At 43.0% G+C, this 19,458-nt stretch overlaps 2 protein-coding genes across 5 annotated transcripts; one reads left to right on the top strand and one right to left on the bottom strand.

The window, feature by feature from the left end:
• The first annotated feature begins 1,420 nt into the window (after positions 1-1,420).
• On the top strand, positions 1,421-13,839 carry sfxn5a (sideroflexin 5a). 4 transcript variants are annotated; one of them, XM_084438476.1, is made up of 14 exons: positions 1,421-1,546; positions 2,331-2,399; positions 3,228-3,305; positions 3,824-3,850; positions 4,175-4,229; positions 4,812-4,837; positions 5,183-5,236; positions 5,400-5,456; positions 5,542-5,607; positions 6,448-6,538; positions 7,984-8,099; positions 8,208-8,293; positions 11,251-11,368; positions 12,344-13,839. In XM_084438476.1, exons 1-14 carry the CDS (start codon positions 1,487-1,489, stop codon positions 12,419-12,421), a joined length of 981 nt encoding a protein of 326 aa, XP_084294602.1. In that variant the 5' UTR covers positions 1,421-1,486; the 3' UTR covers positions 12,422-13,839. The 4 variants fall into 4 exon arrangements, with proteins under 4 accessions (XP_084294602.1, XP_084294601.1, XP_084294603.1 ...); XM_084438475.1 differs by having other exon boundaries at positions 11,251-13,839; XM_084438477.1 differs by having other exon boundaries at positions 7,984-8,069; positions 11,251-13,839.
• Positions 13,840-15,035: 1,196 nt separating this feature from the next.
• emx1 (empty spiracles homeobox 1) lies at positions 15,036-19,391 on the bottom strand (the record flags this gene model as incomplete). Its single annotated transcript, XM_084437936.1, has 3 exons — positions 15,036-15,203; positions 17,231-17,415; positions 19,049-19,391. 3 exons carry the CDS (start codon positions 19,389-19,391, stop codon positions 15,036-15,038), a joined length of 696 nt encoding a protein of 231 aa, XP_084294062.1.
• Positions 19,392-19,458: the final 67 nt, after the last annotated feature.

A 19,458-nucleotide genomic window follows, 5' to 3' on the forward strand; every position in this document is an offset into this window, starting at 1 on the left:
AGCACGCATATTGCATACAGTGCTTCCAGGTGTGTTACAAAAGGGATATATACCGTATCTACAGAATATATGCCATGGAAATGCCAAACGCTGCCTTATTTTTGGTTGATGTTCAATGTTTATAGGTTTGTTTCATTACAGGTTTGTTTTAAGTGAAACCGTTATCCTCTGATACGTATTTGTCAAACGGTTTGTTGGTGTCATTTAGATCATTGCTCCAAAATTAACAATATGCGTCCCAATAGAGAATGGCTAGGCCATTCCTGTGAAATGCCAAAAAGCCAAGCCTTGAAATCTAGTGTATGGAACAGATTGGATTCACTGTAAAGGATTCGCTGTTAGAGCTATGGGTGTTCTTGCACTACCGGCATTGTTAGAACTTACTTCAGTTACACTGTTGTTATAGCTCTGTTTCACAGTACCTTACAGCTGCTCTGTGACGAAGCACTTGGCCTACCCTGACACAACTGATATTTTTTTTCCAATAAAGATTCTACAGCTTAAAGAATACAGAATGGTGAAATTCCCTGGCATCTCAACTCTGCTGTATGATTGCAATATAAAGTGTGTAGATGACTGTAGAGGCATATTAAATGTGACTCAGTCAGCAATTATCAAGCGCAAACATATCCTCAGTGTCTTCCATTTTAAAGTTTATTTCAGTTCAACTGATTGTATTTTGTTTGTGTAGCTGGTGGAATGTGCATAGTTAAAGGTTGGAAAGTTTACAATTCGTAATGCAATTCTGTTTCACAAATTTTGTATATTTAATAAAGAATATTTTGTGTTTCTTGCTCACTGTAATGTTTGGCTATTAATCTTTCTTTGGTGTGTTTCCTCGAATGTTGAACGGGGTCATATAAATGGCTAGTTCTACAATAACTAGTTCTTATGTAGGCCTATGGTTTATAAGAAAACTCACTGTGGGTTTGAATCTTACCGTGATGCTGTATAGCCATAGACGCACCTAAGCTTGTGCCATCCACATGCAGTCATGATATTAAAGCCAATGGGAAATCACTAAAAACAACAAATCGTGGTATAGAGAAAGATTGACTTTAATTACGTATTTTGTTGTCATACGATTATTAATATATGTCCATAAGAGGGCTATCTTCCCATATAAACCATGTCTGTGCCACAAATAGGCCTACATAAGAATGGTTTGACCACGTCAACGTGTGCCGTTTCAAGACGCTGGAATAGCGTGAAAGGTTATAACTCAATATATTCAAATAACATTCACAGATGTTTGACATATTTCTCCTACCTCTGTTATATAAAGTAGCCTACCAGATGTCTGATGGGAAATGTAGTTAATGTTCTATTTTCAGCAAAGCACTTTAGCTCTGAACGGCAGAAGAAAAAACTACAATACCCATCTAATAATCGATTTTATTACTGGTTAAATATTTGGACGAGACAGTTCAGTGTTGAACAACGTAACGTTGAACGCAGTGACTCGTGAACATTTGCACACGCTACAATGTCAGAATCGGCTCAATACTATCCTATATTCCAGCATGGCAAGTGTCGTTTCGACCAGGTAGCTAAATATTTTACTAATGCAAAAAGCTATGCAAAGAAAATCATCTGCAGGATCTCATAAAGTGCTATCCAGCCCAGTCTAGCTACAGTAGGCCTACCTATAATTATACTGTTGTTGGACTGTTGTTGCCTACCTGCCATGTGGTAAACTACGGTGAATGTGAGAGTCTGCATCTGACTCCGACACATTGGCACAAGTAGCCTAAAGCCAAGTGGGGACATGTAGCCTATGCCATGCTAGTAATGCAGCGTCTGAAAAGTTGTGCGAGAAAGAGCTGTTATAACAGGGACCTCTATTGGCCAGAGAGAAAATAATCTCCCATTCGCGCCACAAAAACAGCTCCTTCCGCATGTTCAACAAGCAGTAACTGTAGCAAGACTCTGATCCAGATTGGCTGTTACATGTTGTATTCCGTATGATCAAGGATAAAAAAATAAAAACTTGCTTCCACAACCTTTGGAATGAATTGCCTCTGCCGCTAGCGGATTCACACAGAGGGAAACGGTTTGTGAGAGGTATTAATGAGGAGGCTCCACCTGACGTGATAAAACAACTGGCACACAGTAGCCTAATGTCACAATTTACTGAGCAACAGCTGCCTGTCACTTCTGGAGTAACTGCAGGATGGAGACACTTGCCTCACATCAACTATTAATTGTTTTGCAGGAAATGTAGGCTCCCACTTGAAAATAATGATTTTCAGAATTTGTCTAGTTTGTTTTTAATTATTTGCTTTTGTGAATAACGGGGAGCTCTCTCTCTCTCTCTCTCTTTCTCTCAGAGCACGTTCTTTGGCAGGTTCAGACACTTCCTGGATGTTATTGACCCTAGCACCCTCTTTGTGTCTGAGGTACAGAGCTTCTATCCACAGGGAGACACTAACCCAGCATGTTATATGGTTCTATATACCACTCCTGAATGAATTATGTTGAGGTCAAGCTCAACTTTATTGTCTCATAAGGATAAATTGGTTGTGCAGCCAGATATGAAACAAACCAGCAATATAGGCTACGTGACATGACTGCAACCTAAATAAACCTGTACCACTGTACAAAACATGCTATAGGTGTACTTAGGTGATTGCTGTGTTGTTGGTTTTCCACTGAGTTGTCAAAGCTAGCTCTCTGTGGCTGTGTTGTGGGGTTGGGTGGGGTGGGGGGGGTGACTCGAGTCACCAGGTCTGTGTTGGCCAAGGTAATTAAGCCGTTAGCAGGCTCATTGGTGACAGTAATAGCAGCGGAGGCTCCTGGGATGTGACGAGGCGTGGACATGTGGAGCAGCTGTGTGTCAGCTCCACCGCCCTCCTGCACCCCGCAGGGCCACACACGGTCCCAACTTGCCCTAATGATGAGAATGGATGCCCCTCTTTCTCTCTCTCTCTCTCTCTCTCTCTCTCTCTCTCTCTCTCTCTCTCTCTCTCTCTCTCTCTCTTTCAATCTCTATCTATCTATCTATCTATTTATCTATCTATCACACACACACACACACACACACACACACACACACACACACACACACTATAGCTACATGCAGATGGCAGGCTATTTAGAACAAAATGGGACCCTGCAACCCCTAATCTTAGTTAAATGTGAGGTAGATAGATGCACATGACCTTTTATAGAAATACATTTCCTTTAGAGGAATTTATTTATTTATTTTGCTTTTGTTTTTAAATCAGAAACGTCTCCAAGAGTGTGTGGACCTCCTGGACCATTTCAAACACGGAACTCTCCCTCCAGGGGTAACAGATGCCCAGGTAAGGAGACACGTTGAGAAGCCATTGGCACAAACTCCTATAAATCATAGTAAAGTGAATGGAAATCCACTTGGCTTTGAAGTGTTTGGTCCCGTGTTAGAAAGTAAAAGTGGTTGGCAGTTTCCCTGTCCCTTCTATTGCACCTTTTGTAGTTAGATGTGTGTGTTGTTTTTGAAATAGGACACTGCAGCATGTTCTGAGTGTGTTGATTGGACAGAGACAAGGGGAGGGTAACTGTGGAGACCAGGTGTCTGGGAAGTCAGAGGTCAGAACAACCAGAGGTGGGGCTGCTATAGAAACCACACCACCCAAACGTTTCCCCAACAGACTAGGAGAAGAATACATTAAACAGTGTGTTTATATATATCATGGTATATATATAGTGTATATATATATACACTCACATATATATAAAAAGTTGATGCTTAAAAATATATTAAACAAAGATAGATCATGGGAAACTGTCTTATACTGTATGCTAAACAGTATATATACTGTTTGTCTTATATCCTTTGCAGCTTTGGCAGGCTCAGAAAATAAAGCAAGTAAGAAATGTTTTGCTTTCTCTCTCTATCTCTCTCTTTCCCTCTCTCTCTCTCTCTCTCTCTCTCTCTCTCACACACACACACACACACACACACTGCTCTGTCATCATTATCTCTATCTCAATTGGTCTGGATAAGTCCCCACGGTCTCATCCAGCCGGTCATATCATACACTAGTATCATGAGAAATGCTGAGGGAATCTCACTCGAGTGCAACTCAAATGGTGGTGTGAATCATTCTCTCTCTCTCCCATCATAGTCCCCATTAGTCACCTGTGTATCTGAAACAGTGAGGCTCGGTTCTCACTACTCTTCCTGTTGTAGGCCATCATCCACCCTGACACTGGGGAAAAGATCCTCATGCCCTTTCGGATGTCAGGTACGGGGGTTGGGTGTGTGTGTGGGGGAGGTTGGAGGTGGGGTGTAATACGGGCTTGTTATGTAGTCCAACTTGAAGGCGTTAGCCCTGCGGATTGTCGCAGCTCAACAGGGCACTTCAGGTTGTTTCTGGGCTGGAAAAGGTCACACTCAGCTGGGCGCTGATTAAAGCACATCTCCCATGGCGACGGAGAACCGCTGTTGGGTCTTGTAAGAAAGAAGAGTATTTTGGTCGGGGGTCACAACACCTATATAAAGGCCACCTTGGACTTCCACTGGGAAAGAGAGGAAGAGAGTGGAGTAGCAGCAGCAAGGACTCGGGTGTGAGAGTCCCCCCAGTGGTGGCCCAGTATTGGAAAGCACAGGTCAACACGCTACAGACGCATAACGCATGTTTCGCTAGGTCATTGATATACAATTCATGTCCATTTGAACCATGTGAGGTCAGTTTTGGTCACTGTTCACAACATCTTGTTTATTACCTGGCATAGATGCATGGATAATTGCCCAGCCAAAATGTGCATTGTCAGGCTTTGTATGCCTACAGTCATTTTCCAGTGTTGTCTTTTCCTCCACTTCCTAGGTTATATACCATTCGGCACACCGGTGGTAAGTAATGTTCATTACAAGATCAACCCAGGATTAGGACAATCAACTTTTATATGCAGCTCTAATTAAAGAGATACTGTACCTCGTAGTGTTACATCTTTTGCAATAGCATTTTCCCCAGCTAGAGTTAGGATGATTCCAAGGACCCTGCCTTTTTAGAATGTCATACAATACGTGTGTATGTATTTTTTTAAGCGTAGTAGTAGTAGTACTAGTAGTTGTAGTAGTAGTAGTATCATAGTAGTATCATAAGGTCTAGGTTTGGGGGGGCAATATTCTTTCATAGGGCACAGCATTTCTAGTGGCGCCCCTGTTGTCATCATGCTGCTTTATGTATGTGTTCAGGTTGTGGGCCTCCTCCTCCCCAACCAGACCTTGGTATCTACCATCTTCTGGCAGGTATACCCTCATCAAACTAAACCCTCATTGTTTAATACTAAATCATAATCACTCAAAAACAATGCCCGAATGGTCACTAGTATCACTGTACCTGTCACACCAACATTGTGATAAGAAAATGTTAATCGTTGTTTTTACTGACTCTTGTTCCTATTCCTCACAGTGGTTAAATCAGAGCCACAACGCCTGTGTTAATTACTGCAACCGCAATGCCACTAAGGTACGGTTAAGACCCGAATGCAGAAATGCCATCATTTAATGTCAGGTGACCTAATGTTTCCTCATTTCTTTTGTCACTGTTCTAGCCCACTCCAGCCTCCACATTCTACCAAGGCTATCTCGGAGCAGTAACCAGTGCTGTCTCCATTGCTGTGAGTTCCCACGGTGCCCCATTCTTTTGACAAACTCAGATTTATTTCCGTGATCCAGTAGACTATCAACGATTGTGTCCAACTGCAGTTTAGCCCACTGAACCCACCGACTCCCATCTAATGTCAAAGGCAGGGTCACATGCGAGTCACCTGCCTGCCTCGCCCCCTCGCGTGGACACAGGGTTCAAGCAGAGCCAATTAGATGTCCCGCTGGGCATCCGGCTGAAGCCCCGAGGCATGACAACGGCAGCAGCCAGGGCAGATCACACTGTGTCTAGGGGGAGGAACGACAGGCCAGGGAGAGGGGGAGGGAACCAATTAACCCTCAGCCTGGAGGGCGAACCCCCTGCCAGGCTTGGAAGACGGAGGGACAGGAAGTGTATGGCGGCTTAGCTCTTGAGAGGAAGCTGGTTAAGTAGAGGTCCTATAAGTCCCCAACCCATTAAAACTCAATAACAAGTCAGAGGTGTGTGACACGTTAAAGCAACTGATTTGATAATAGATGAGGCACTGTTTTTTCTCTGGCAGAAATAACTTGTTTGATTAGCACTGTTTTTAATTTCCCCCTGACGGTATCACCTGTAGTGTAAGAACGTGAGAATCAGTGTGATTTTGTAGCAGATGATTTATAATGGAGAACGTACCTCCAGGTGTGAAGTAGGGGGTTGCAGCAAAAGCACTGGTTGTCATAACAACAAACAAGTCTTTGCACCTCAGTAATTTAGACTGCATTGTTATTTCAGCATGCATGGATAAAACGTGATTACATTTGCCCACCTATTGTGGAGGTCTTATAATTGGTTGTACTCCTTGTTATGGTTGTTTTTAATTGTTTTGCAGGTCGGGCTGAATTTGTTTATCCAGAGGGCCAACACGTTCAGCCCTGCCACACGGGTTCTGGTGCAGAGGTTTATACCCTTTCCTGCCGTGGGTGTGTATAAAAATGTCTGCTACAGTAAATGGTATACTCTAGCATAATATATGAATCTATTAGATTTTGTCAATGTTAAAGTTAAAATTCCCCAATCTCATAAAATACGTTAAGGTGTATGAATTTTGTGGCTCGAGGTTCTGAATGATGGAATACGATCATTTAAGCTCAGCATATTAACGGCAAATGTAATTCTACTGTTGGCAATACAGAGTCTCCTCTGGAGAGTTAGAGACATGTTTTGAGTTTTGTTGCGTCAGGCTTGTGTGTATCCACAAGGCTCCTTTCATGTCCCCCCCCCCCCCCAAACATACAGTACACTCACACCCAGGGGACAGAGTCTCTCCCATGATGCCCCGGGCTGCTGGGTTGTAATTAAATTGTTTGCCTGCACCCCTCGCCATCCCGGGCGGCCCCCCTAATTAAATCAACAGGTTTGTGCAGCCCTGCCACCGCCTTGTAATTGGCTCCTCGTTAGATCTCTGCTGCTGCAAACACATTACCCCTAAAATGGTCTCTATGTCAAGGCTCCATTTACCTGATTTCTGTTGGTTCACTGTTGTTGTTGTTGTCTTTGGTGTTCCTATACAGAAGGTAATTAAAATGGCTAATTGAACAAAGCAAAACCAATCTACTGTTTAAAGTTTGACCCTGATTTTGTTTGACTGATTACTTAAGGGTAGATTTATTTGTAATAACCTAATCAAGCACCAGACTGTCATTCAATTAGATTCTGAAGTATTTATTCGGGCGGAGAGTCATACCTCCAGAAAAACATAGGCATAAGTAATTCTTTTTAATTTCTTTCTATTTCTCATTTAATTATATTTTTGAAGATGATTAGAAGAAAACATCTTGAAATGCTTGTAGGATTTTACATACATATTGCTCCAGTTTTTAGACAAAATTAAGAATGCAGACTCGTTTTAATTAATTTGCTCCATTTTGTCTCCATTCTATGTTTTATAATGACCCCCCCCCCCCCCCCTGCCCCCGTTCCACCATGCTATTAATTGGTCTGGATAAAAATCCCTTGTAGGTAAAAGAGCTATTTACTCAGTCAATTGAATTCCACTTGCACACCGACCCCCTAGCCCTGGAGCCCTTAGTGAAGATAAATTGGCGCGCTGTTGTCTTAAATTAAAAAGGCTTCAGGCAGGGACACTAAACTCTCTAAAATGAGTTTTTCTTATTCCTATTAGAGTCAAGGAGACAGGTCCATCTATATTAGCATATATTTGTCTTCAGTGTTCATATTGGCCCATTTCAATAACTGCTCATGTTTCCTTGGGTGCCTTGACTTTTTTGGTCTGGTGGGTAGATTGCCCTTAGGAGATGTTTCTGCAGCATTAGTACAAGCTGTGCTCAGAGGAGTGGTATGTAGACTCAGAGAAGGGTTATGTAGGGTATCTTACCTGCTCGCCAGTCTACTCTCTCCTCCACAGCCAGTGCCAACATCTGTAACGTGGTCCTCATGAGACACTCTGAGCTGTCAGAGGGCATCAGTGTGCTGGACGACAATGGCAACGTGGTAGGCACCTCCAAAGTGGCTGCCAGGCATGTAAGAAGAAGATTCTGACCGGATTCAACAGACTTAACACACACTGACATTATGGCCGGGTTCTGTACCACCTTAACGGTTCTGTTTTTCTTATTGTGTTTATGTCAGGCACTTCTGGAGACAGCCTTGACCAGAGTGGTCCTACCCATGCCCATTCTGTTGCTTCCCCCAATGGTCATGGCCTTGTTGGACAGGTAAGGCCATCATTGGCTGAGTTTATTACATACTGCCTAATACTTTCTGCCAATGCTGAGATATTGGGTAAGGAAATATCAAACAAAAGATTTTGTTAGAGTAAAACCAAACCATTAAAAAACAACCATATGCCTCGCCAGGCTGTTTCTCCATTCCAACCGTCTCTTAGGCGGCCAGACTTGGCAACGACAGAGATCTACTTCTCAACGTCTCCCGTTTTGACTGGGGGAGGATTCTCCCCGGTTTGATGTGACTGTAATGATCACTTAATGATGTGAGGTGTTTGTGCGGACGTCGTGACAGACAGTCAGGCTGCACATGTGGCATGCCGAAGAATGCGCGGCTCTTTGTGAGCGCTGACAGCGCCTGTCCCAGGCCTTCTCCCATGGCGGGCCGCACCGGCCAGGTGTGTTTGGGATTCCAGGGAGTGAGGCACCGAATGAGTGAGCGACGGAGAAATTGAATAGGGCGAGGCTGGGTTGGGTTTTTTGTCGGGGGGTGGGGAAGGGGGAGGTTGAGGGTGGGGGTTGGGGGGGGGTTGACCATGGTCGCAGGTGAGTAGGGCTCAGCTGTCCTCTGTGTCAGCTCGCCTTCGGTGGCTCTCAATGGAGCGAGAACAAGGGAGCTGAGTGGGGTAGCTGGGCGGCCCCTCTGTGATGGATTATGGTGCTGAGAGCAGAGAAGAGGTAATGGCAGCAATGCCTCCCCCCCCCCCACCCCCACTGCAGAAGAGAGTAGGTTGACGGTTGCCTCTTCTCATCCCGATCCACTTTTTTCTCCAAATGCTTGGAAAATGTTAGAAAAGTTGAAAGTAATTAAGATTTGCTTCCTCTTCGTTTTCTTTTTTTTGTGTGAGGCATAAGCTGTCACACCAAGAATAGCGAATGTCAGGTTGTCCCTCGCCGTCCCTTCCGTGGTTGACCTGCAGTTCTATGTTGCTGCCACAAGAGGCAGTGGTCACAGAACATCGAAACAAAAGACTATGACACCATTGACTTTCAAGAGCTCTGGTGGCCTAGTGGTTAAGGAGCTCGTCTACTATGCTGAATGTTCGGAGTTCAAAACTTGTGGTGTGGACAGTTTTTTGTCACTGGATGTTATAAAAGCTATGTAAAAATGCGGTTACCTGGTGGTTCTATGTCAGTTATTGAATTTATGTGGTAGAACCACCGGCCAGAAATAAACAAGCATGGGTCATATTTGTTCATTATAGACATATACAAGTATGACGCGCATTATTGAAATAGCAGGGGGAGACAGACGAATTCAGAGCGAGCTGTATTTTAGTGCAAAGACTAGTATTTTATATACCATCAAGATGTCTGGCTGTTGAGTCTACGGGTGTACAAATCGGCGCTCTAGTGGCAAACTTTATTCGTTTCAAGAGTACTCAACCCTAACTACTCAATCCAACATCGATTATCAATGTTTATGTCTGTTACCAAGAAACCGATACTTCTTTTCTGCGCTTCTCTGCTCGTGCGCTTGTCGCCTTAATACACCTAGTAGCCTAGTAGGCTAGTAGCCTAAACACTGATTAGTGAAATAGGGGAGTAGGCATTGGGAGTAATAAAAATGTCAGAGAAGACCCTGTGCAAGACCCAACGGTACGCTACTGCATTATAGACAGACAGTCCTCATTACAATAGGAGTAGGACACTTCAAATCCTATAGTAATTCATTTTTGTATGGGATGTGATGCACCAGTCGCTCTACGCCTACATGTGGTTTATTTTTGGTGATTAGACTGACTGTTGACTGGCACAGCTTTAGGTGGTGATGGAGGAAGGAGCTTAATGTATTGATGCTTTTTTGTGCGTGGCTGTAAGCCAGCGCACCTAGTATAGCGTTCGTCCGGTTATCACCCCCTCCCTCCTTCCCTCCCTCCCTCCGTTACTGTGGACAATGTTGGCCTGCATTTCTCTGTTGGCATCACAAGAGGCAGTAGTCCCAGCACACCAAAATCAAGAAGGACGCCAAAATCAACCCACTGATCTCCACTGCACAAGTAGAGTAGTGGTGAGAGCATTGGACTCCCACCCAGGAGACCGGGGTTCCCGGTGGGGATGACTTTATGTTATTATCAGTGTAACTGCTTTAGCCACTGACCGCTACCATTAATGTTATGGAAGCTGCTGCTAGTTGTTGTGAGCTCATGCGCTTACTGGCTATCCCGCTCTCATTGTGCTGGATTAGCATTGGAAGCATTGGAACTGATGTGTTCAGGTGACAAGACCCATCTTTATTTATCAGACATTATTTCATGTCATTTCAATTCACAGCTATTTCAGTGGCATGACTAGCTTCTGTCCTACCAGTCCTGAACAGAAACAAGTCAGCTTCGCACCTAAGCCAGGCTGGACCTGGCCTGGTTTTTGAAAGGTCACCTACCCTAACCCTGGCTCTGTCCTGCTCTCTGTCTCTTTCTCTTTCTCTCTCTCTCTCTGTCTCTTTCTCTCCATCTATGACCCCTCTCGCTCGCACACTGAATTACCGCACAACTTTTTCCCATTGACTTTTTTTTTCTTATTTCGACTCCCTTTTAAATATGTATAGCCTAATTAAAGCATGGCATTCGTAAGTGTTAATGAGCTCCCTCATTAGGCAGCCGATCTCCTCGTTAGGGAGAGGCGTCGCTGGAGGAGGAGAGAGGGAGCGGGCCTTTCTGGGGCCCCCGCTGAGTGCGCTGTCCCACACACCGTAGAGGGAATAAGGGTACGGACGGCAGGAAGGAGGAAGGGAAGGTGGGGTGGATGCATGAAGTGGACTGTAGAACCGCAATTAAACTAAAAGGGAGACTTCAGTGTTATATTTGTGGAGCACATGGACATATACAGTAATAAATGAGTTATATATATCTTTGATTTGACAACGGTCTACTTGTATGTTCTGTTAATGTCTGTTGTACTGAAGCTGTTCTGATGTATAGTGATTCCTCCTGCTCTCCGTCCACCAGGCTGCCTCTCCTCCATAAACACAGGAGGCTGGTTCTACCCATCCACAGTCTGGTGTGTCTGGCCGCCTTCGGCCTGGCGCTGCCCCTCGCCATCAGCCTCTTCCCACAGATGTCTCAGGTCCTGTCTCTCGCTAGCCCTCCTCTCTCTCCACGCCCCTGTCTCTGGAATACTGCTCTTTCCCTCAGTAGATCTCCCCGGGTCATTGTGAGCAATGCAGTCGTCTGATCTTATTGTGTTAAAGGGAGGGTAGACTATTCACTACTTACTAATAAACTGTTCAATTAGAACTGTTGTGTAGTACAATTGCCAAGAAGAGTAGCCATAGTCAGTCAGTCCAGTAGAACTTTAGTCTATTTCCTGAGACGGTGTCACTTTCTCTCCATGAGTGGCCTTGGCATGATTTCATGTGTTTTTCTCTCCTCCATCTCTCTCTCTTTCTTTGTCTCTCCTCTGCCAATTGACTCGGTAAAGAGAGCCAGCCAAAACAGGCTTTAAAGATGTTTAGGATTTAATTACCACTGTAAATAGCACAGACAGCCATATGGCAGAAAACTTCAGACATATGTGCTGCCGACAGCCCCGTGAAAGACAGCAGCCTTCCGTTGTACCCCCGCCATGGTTTTCAGTCTCTAGTCCTTTTTGCACTTTCACAAGGGTACCAGACGAAAGCCTCCCCAAAAAGCAACATGAATGCCCCACTCTCCTGTACCCCCCACTCAGCCAATTTGTCCTTCTCCCTTGTTTCACACTTACCAGGATGTCTGATTAAAATTCTGCCTCAAAGTCGCAGCCATCTGTCTATGGTTAAAATATTGGGAGATGCTTCTCAAAATTGAACTTTAATCTGCCAAATTAGCTCTATTTGCACGTTTGCAATAAATGTGAGTGATTGATGCCTGTGAGAAACACTTGCAAGAGACATTTGCAAACCAAACTGTTACAGATCCTAATGCAGCACATTACAAGCCATATTACACACATGCGTGAACATGTACTGTCCCTCTATGTAAACAGTGTGTATACATTAACATGACGTGCCTAATGTGGTCATTTGCCCAATTGACTGTATTTTCCCCCCTTTGATTCCCACAGATCGATGTGACTCGACTAGAGCCAGAGATTGCCATGGCGACAGATTGTAAGAGCGTGACCTACAATAAGGGCCTCTGAGTGATGTGAATGCTGCTTATCTCACTGGGACTCACACAGCCATGCATATAACTACCTGAGTGAGAAATGGCATACAGCTCAGTTAATGAAACATAAATACCGTAAGAAAGTACATATCCCAATAATGTGACTGTTCAGGGTTCAGTTCAATATTATTATAATGAATACTATGAAATGGATTCGAGTGTTAATGCCTGTGAGATGGTGTTTTGAACATTTTCAAATGCACATTTGACTTTTCGGTATTATCAGCCATAATCTGATGGACCAATGGACCAAAATTAAATAAGGATAATTTTGATCATATTTATTTTGTCTTTTAGTTTTGTGACGTGATTTTATTTATAGAAACATTTCACCTGACGTCTTATCTTCACTATCATCTTTAGATTTGTGCTGTTGGTGGTGTGTTTACCTGGTTGTCAAGGGAACGTGGCATGGTCGGTTGTTGTGCAGGGTACCATGACAAGACGCCACATGTTGAATTAAGAGAAGAACAGTCGATGTGAGCAATGCCATCTCCCTTGCATGACAAACAAAAACAAGGACCTTTTGTGAAACATACAGTACAGTATATGTGTTCCTAGTTCTTTATAGGAAAACTGGACTTATTTCAGGACCCTGCCTTTCAACTCGATACTCTCCATCTTGGATCCACTATTTCTGCTCTCCCCCCTTGCTGATCCAAAGCCCCAGGGAGGCCCCCTTCCTCTCCTACCAGTACCGTGCTTATCCTCCAGTGTCTCCCCTCCCTTCAGCTGCTCTCCCTACATTCCTCCTCCCTAGTCTCTCCCTCTGTCCCTGTCTCCCCTCCCTGTTGACTCAGGTGAGACGGGACGCGGCTCTCAGGGGGACGAGTGTGATTGCGGCTAATTGTTTTCTATCAGAGGCTCTGAGAGGAGTGGCTCTCGTTAGGCATGCCGCCAGCGTGCACTCCTTACCTGCCCGGAGTGGGTGTGTGAAATCACACCTGCCTGCCCAGGGAAGGAGTGAGGCCCACAATCACATCTGCTGCTCCAGTGCACCCCTCTCAAGCTGAGGTGTGAGCTACAGTGCCGGCGAAAGTGGGAAGTCTTTTGACGGCTATTTCCCCATGAGTGCTCAGGAAAGAGTTGTTTGTTTGAATGATGGGAATTCTGTCTTTTTTACATATTGTATTTGCACCTGCACCGAGTATAGGGTGTCCCGGAAACTCAAAACAAAGCAAGCAGTGCTCAGGAGTGCAGAGGCCTCCAGTATTTAGTGGCCGTGCGGAGTAAGGGAATGATAATACCTTATGTCTCTCACCCATCTCCTCCCCTGCTCCCTCACCTCAACCTCACAGCTCACCACACAGGACTTCAGGGTCGTACATCAGGGCTTTAAGCATGGACGCCTTCCTTTTTCTTTTGACATACGATTACTGGGGCGACTTGTGAGAGGGCTTCCCGACTAAAGTGCTTATCTTTCTTTCAGAGCTCAGACTCAGAAGGAGAGGGATTATCTTGTGTGTGCTTCTGGCAGAGTTGCAGGTATCATACCTGACAAAGCACAGGTTTTCTCCTGCTTATCTGACTGTTCGCGGGGGGGGGGGAGGTATTTAGGGCACTCTAAACACAGCTGAAGAATCGTCATAGTTTTTATCAGTCAAACACTTTTGATTCTTTTATGTTTTTATTTCTAAAACATCTTAATTTTTTATTACAGTCGTAGCTTGAAAATTACCTTTATCTGTCGTCATAGTAAATGGGTGTTGGCAAACATTCAACGACTAATGAAGTTTATGCGCAGATCAGTGGATCCAGCCGTTAGAAATCATTTGATCACTCTGTCATACTGGGACCTGTATCAAGTCACTCATCCACTCATCAATAAAACGTCCACAAACAAGGACTTCTGTTACCGTGATCATCTCAGATATTAGCATAATGTAAGGACATGACACTATGAAATGAAATGTGTTGATGGAAATGTTTTTATGGAAAAATATACATCAGCTATAGATGTTTTCCCCTTGATATGCTCAAGCTATTAAGAATGCATCTATAGACTGTCGTCTGTATGGTTAAATGTATTGCGTATGACACCAGGGGCCTCTGTCATTTATCCCAGAGAGCCAGCCTGCGGCTACTCGACTAGAGTGGAGTGGGGCACCATTATCAGGAAGCACCATAGGCCTTTAGGATTCTTGGCGGGCCTTGTTCAGGTCACATGAAAAAACAAACAGGCTGTTGTGAAATCGAGAATGGGAGTAAATGTATAGATGCCACTAACCCAGGGTGTGAATGGTCTCTATATAATAATAATATGTAAAATAATACTATGCAAAAACAGTGCATGGTTGACCGCCATCCCCCTTACGTCATGTACCAAATATCAATGAATACATGCGGGTTGATCTTTGCTAGGTGAGGTCAGAGATATGCAGGATGGATGCAAGTGCCAAGAAATTATGAGTCTGTTTTTCTCTGCATCACTGAATTCATCCCTTGCTGTTCTTGAATAAACTGATGATCACATATTAGTCCTTGTGTATTTTCTTCTAATTATACTCAACAATATTACATAATAAATAGGAGTGGTGTTGGTCCTCTTATACTCCAAAAGGGGACACAGGTTAGGGGAAAAGAGCGGCTTAGTCCTCTGATGTGACGTCGATGTCCTCCGAGCTGGCCTGCTTGGTGGCTATGCGCCACCTGTTGATGTGATGGTTGCCCTTCTTCTTCTGCTGGCTCTCAGGACCCTCCTCCTCCAGCTTCTGTCTCTTGTACTTCGTCCGCCTGTTCTGAAACCAGACTTTCACCTGAGGATGCAGACAGGCAGATGTATAGACTCTATGAGGCTCACCTGTGGGACTCACCGCTAAAACAGGTCAATATGTTTCTAACACTGCATCAAACATCAGTTATATAACTGTATAACAGTACAGATGAACCAGCTACATTACACAACTACACTATTCCATAACTGTTATCACTGTTACAAGCATAACTCGACTCTCCAGCTGATGCATTGTAAGTGAAAACAAATTGCATGATATTGGAGGTGGGGAACCATGCATACATGACTGACAATCAGACAATAAACGTGAGTGGTATATTTACTGTTCTGAACACTAAGGTTCAAGATAGTTTATTTATTATAGGCCTACCAAATGCGGGTATCATGTACAATGAAATGCTTAAACATGGGAGATGCTTAGCTTGGAAAAAGCACAAAATAACATCACTTAGTATTTGTCTAATTCGACTCCTGTAATTTGAATATTTGCACAAACATCGCATTAGTGTATGCCACTGCACCAGACTCTCAAAATCGGAAGTGTCTCTCCAGAGTATTTTTAATTTATTTAACCCCCCCGCTCACCCCCCAAAAGAAAGCTCATTTTTGCAGCCTTGAGTGTAGATTTAGTAATTTCTATGAGACGCGCTAGAACTTTTAACTAAATGTGACTACATTTGGGCAGTGAAGTTATAATTAAAATGCTCCATATTAATGCTAAAAAGAGAGACAACGTATTGTTTATTCAAAGTAAGTTGTGTGCTGGATTTCTGTGACAGTTAAGTGACAATGTACGGGTCGGTGAGTGAAAGCTATAATTACTAAATAATTGGTTAAACGTTTCAAGCAGTAAATATCAAAGAAAATAATCCCAATGTTGATAACAAATTAACAAAAAACGACACTCAAAAATATCTTGTTGTCCCATTATAAATGAAGAGTTAATTTACAAAAACAGATAGGCTATCTCCGTTTTGATAAAATGTTGATAAATCATTTTTTCAATCAAATATCAATAGGTTACCGAATATCAATCAAACTGCAGTTGGGTTGTTTTAGGTATAGGTATAGGCACTGCATTTGTAATGCGCTCCCCATCCAGTTGTTACACTGGCCCGGAGCGCAGCCCGAGGGTAGAACGAAAGGGAGAGGAAAGATTGCACAAAAAGGGAGGACAGTACACAAGTACAGTCTAGCACTCAAGCACACAGTGTGGGGGGAAAAAACTCACACAAACAACTCTCACACAACACAACAGCAAGTGAACCTAGGAGTCCTTTATGGTGAACAAATGGGTTTTTAACAATCCTTTAAAAATCGTAGGAGCAGAATTCACAATGTGAATGGGGAGCTTAAGTTGGGGAGGAGTTTTGATTAAGTAAAGGGCACTCTACTTAGCCTATTAAAAACAACCCAACTGCAATTTGATTGATATTTGATATTTGATTTGATGATTTATCCAAATTTAGCAAAACGGAGATATCTGTTTTTGCAAATGAACTCTTCAAATATTAAGATAGGCATATTCTGGCTTTCTCGACTGATGCGTAGTCTATTAAAATCCCACTTATTTTAGGCTACTCGCATTCGTGCCATTGCTCTTTTGCAATCTTAATGGTATTGTTATATTATTCCCATGCTTAAGTGTCAGTAACCTGTAGGTCTTACGTCACAAATTAGCCTACAAAAGAGACAACAATTAGGATGTGGACATTTTCGCTCCAAAAATGATCACACGTTTATCATACAAAACCAGCAGCTCTCCGAAATGTCTCTTGTCCATGTTAAATAGAATGATAGGATAATAATAATAATAATAATAATATAGGCTAATGATCTTTATTTATAAAGCACATTTCAGACTCAACGTGCCTCTCAATGTGTTTTACACAACATTAGAAATAGCCTACAAAAGGCAAATACAATAGACAACAGAAGAAAAAAAAACCACAAACGTAAAAATACCCTAATATTATGTTATTTGACGAATGCCAGCCTAAACCAAGCAATACAATCTTGTTCTTTTCTTAATGGCTTTGCTTAGCCTACCTGTGTTTCAGATAAACTCAAACTGTTGGCCAGTTGCTTCCTCTCGGCCCCAACAACATAATGGTTCTTTTCAAAAGCCCTTTCCAAACGCAGGAGCTGGGATGGGGAGAACGCAGTCCGAATGCGTTTGGGTTTCCTGGCGAAAGGGCCATGGAGGAGAAGACTGTCTTGGGAAACATCATTTCCTAGGGGGAAAGGAGATCAGAATCTATAATCAGAGTTGAGGAATGGGCACACAGGTATGTTTTTGTTCCGTATGGATGTAAAAGTGCACATAGTTTTAATCCCTAATTTCCACTAATGCGCATAATTCCAACAGGATAGTAATATACCATTTCTAAACTATTTGTGTAATATGAGGCAGTCAACCCCAACATAAATCAGAATGGTCTCAAGATGTCACATTAGGAGACACCTTTCAACTATCCTATCGGCTTATATAGATATGATCATCTACAAACAGCCCTATGTTAGGCCAAGGGAATTTCTTTCCTTATGACCTTTCTTGCCGCCTGTGGGAAAATGATGTGCGTGTTTAAGTCACTGCGCCCCCACACACTTTTTTCCTACAGAAACAAACTATCGACTACTTTAGGCATATGGCCTTTTTGTTGGTGTTGCTTAATTCAGATTTTATAACATATCGGACTGAACACAGAATAAATAGTATTGCATCAGTCTATTTTGGTTATGGATAATTAGAGCAATATTTCCTATTTCCTATAATAGGCCTCCTCAATTCTGAAATAATTTTATTTTAGCCTATTAGTAGGCCTATGCCTTTTTCCTATTTCTAAACAGTTCGTCTTGCATTTATTAATTTATTCAAACCATGTTTGATAAGTAGCCTATTAAATACACACACAGTCATCTCACTTAGCTACCAGATGCGGTCAAATCGTAGTATCGCGTCTCTAATAGCACTAAATAGTAGCCTAGCAATATCATCAATATTAGCTAATCATGGCCTGATTGCCAATATAGGCTATGCTTTTCTTATACTAGTCAACTAGGCTACTTTTGTTTATATCCTAGTGGACTCATATAGGGAAATGTCTTGGGTGTTGTTGTTTTTTTACTCTAGCCTATATTTTATAGCCCAACCTCACTGAATTAAAGCAGCCAACTTTGTTCTAAATTAATTTTGTTATTTTGTTATTTTTATGTGGAGGGATTCTATTCTATTTAATACGTCTATAGGGAAAGTCCCCTTGCTTTGTCAAGGTGCTTTAAAATATTCAAGATTAATGGTAGCCCACTCATCATAACATGTTACAGATATGTCTTTGTCCATAGTTTATCTGCTGCCATGCAGACTTTCAGTGCCTCAAACAATAAGGGTTGAGGAGGTGATCTATTTTTGCACCTGTGATTATTTCTGGTTTACACTGTCCCAGAGCACAAATAGGGCCTATACAGGAATCACATTGCTTCTCATAACCGATTAGTGTCAATATTGTTGCTATTATTGCCATTATTGCTATTATTATGTCTATCATTATCAACCAATTTCCCTGTCTGACATCTTCCACTCCTCTGCGTGTCTTTCTTGAATGGAGTGCATGGAACCAATACGAATCCCGTGAGGCTAATAAATAAACATCGTCCTATTCAACACACAAGTTGTCGTGCATGGTAAAGGTGAAAATGCCATAAAGTTATTTATTCTAGCCTGTCTCACACACACACACACACACACACACACACACATACACACACATTCACACACACACACACACACACACACACACACACACACACACACACACACACACACACACACACATATTTCCCAATTAATTTCTTAATCAGAATTACCTTGAAATCTGTGTCCAAAGAACCTGTTCCGTAAGACCCATGGGTAGAAATTAAGTGGATCACGATGTTGTGTCCCAAAGAAGTGTGGATGCTGTAGATGCGACCCCCCAAGCTGGTGAGGGTTCATGGTCAAGGAGTGGTGGTTTACCGTCTCAGGAAACACAAGTTCCGGGTTCTGGTAAAGTGCCCTACCTGCTGGACCCTGGTAGCCGTTCATGAAAGCGTCCGTGTGGTTGGAGTAACTTAGAGCTGTAGGTCGAATGGGATCTTCGGTAGTTAAAGGATTCTCTTTGGCTACTAAGGACTCTATCGTGAAGCAACGCTTGCCAGGTGACGAAAACATGGTCTTTCACGTTCGATGTATCCAGAAAAAGAGAAAAATCTTGCAACTATCTCCTTGATGCAAGTAA

Source organism: Borostomias antarcticus, assembly GCF_949987555.1.
Source record: "Borostomias antarcticus genome assembly, chromosome: 5".
Lineage (NCBI taxonomy): Eukaryota > Metazoa > Chordata > Actinopteri > Stomiiformes > Stomiidae > Borostomias > Borostomias antarcticus.

Bases quoted from the DNA above. Each gene is read 5' to 3' on its own strand.
- sfxn5a (XM_084438475.1), top strand. From the start codon at position 1,487: ATGTCAGAATCGGCTCAATACTATCCTATATTCCAGCATGGCAAGTGT. The intron at 5,237-5,399 runs GTATACCCTCAT...TATTCCTCACAG, and splicing joins TATCTACCATCTTCTGGCAG to TGGTTAAATCAGAGCCACAA. The intron at 6,539-7,983 runs GTGTGTATAAAA...TCTCCTCCACAG, and splicing joins TATACCCTTTCCTGCCGTGG to CCAGTGCCAACATCTGTAAC.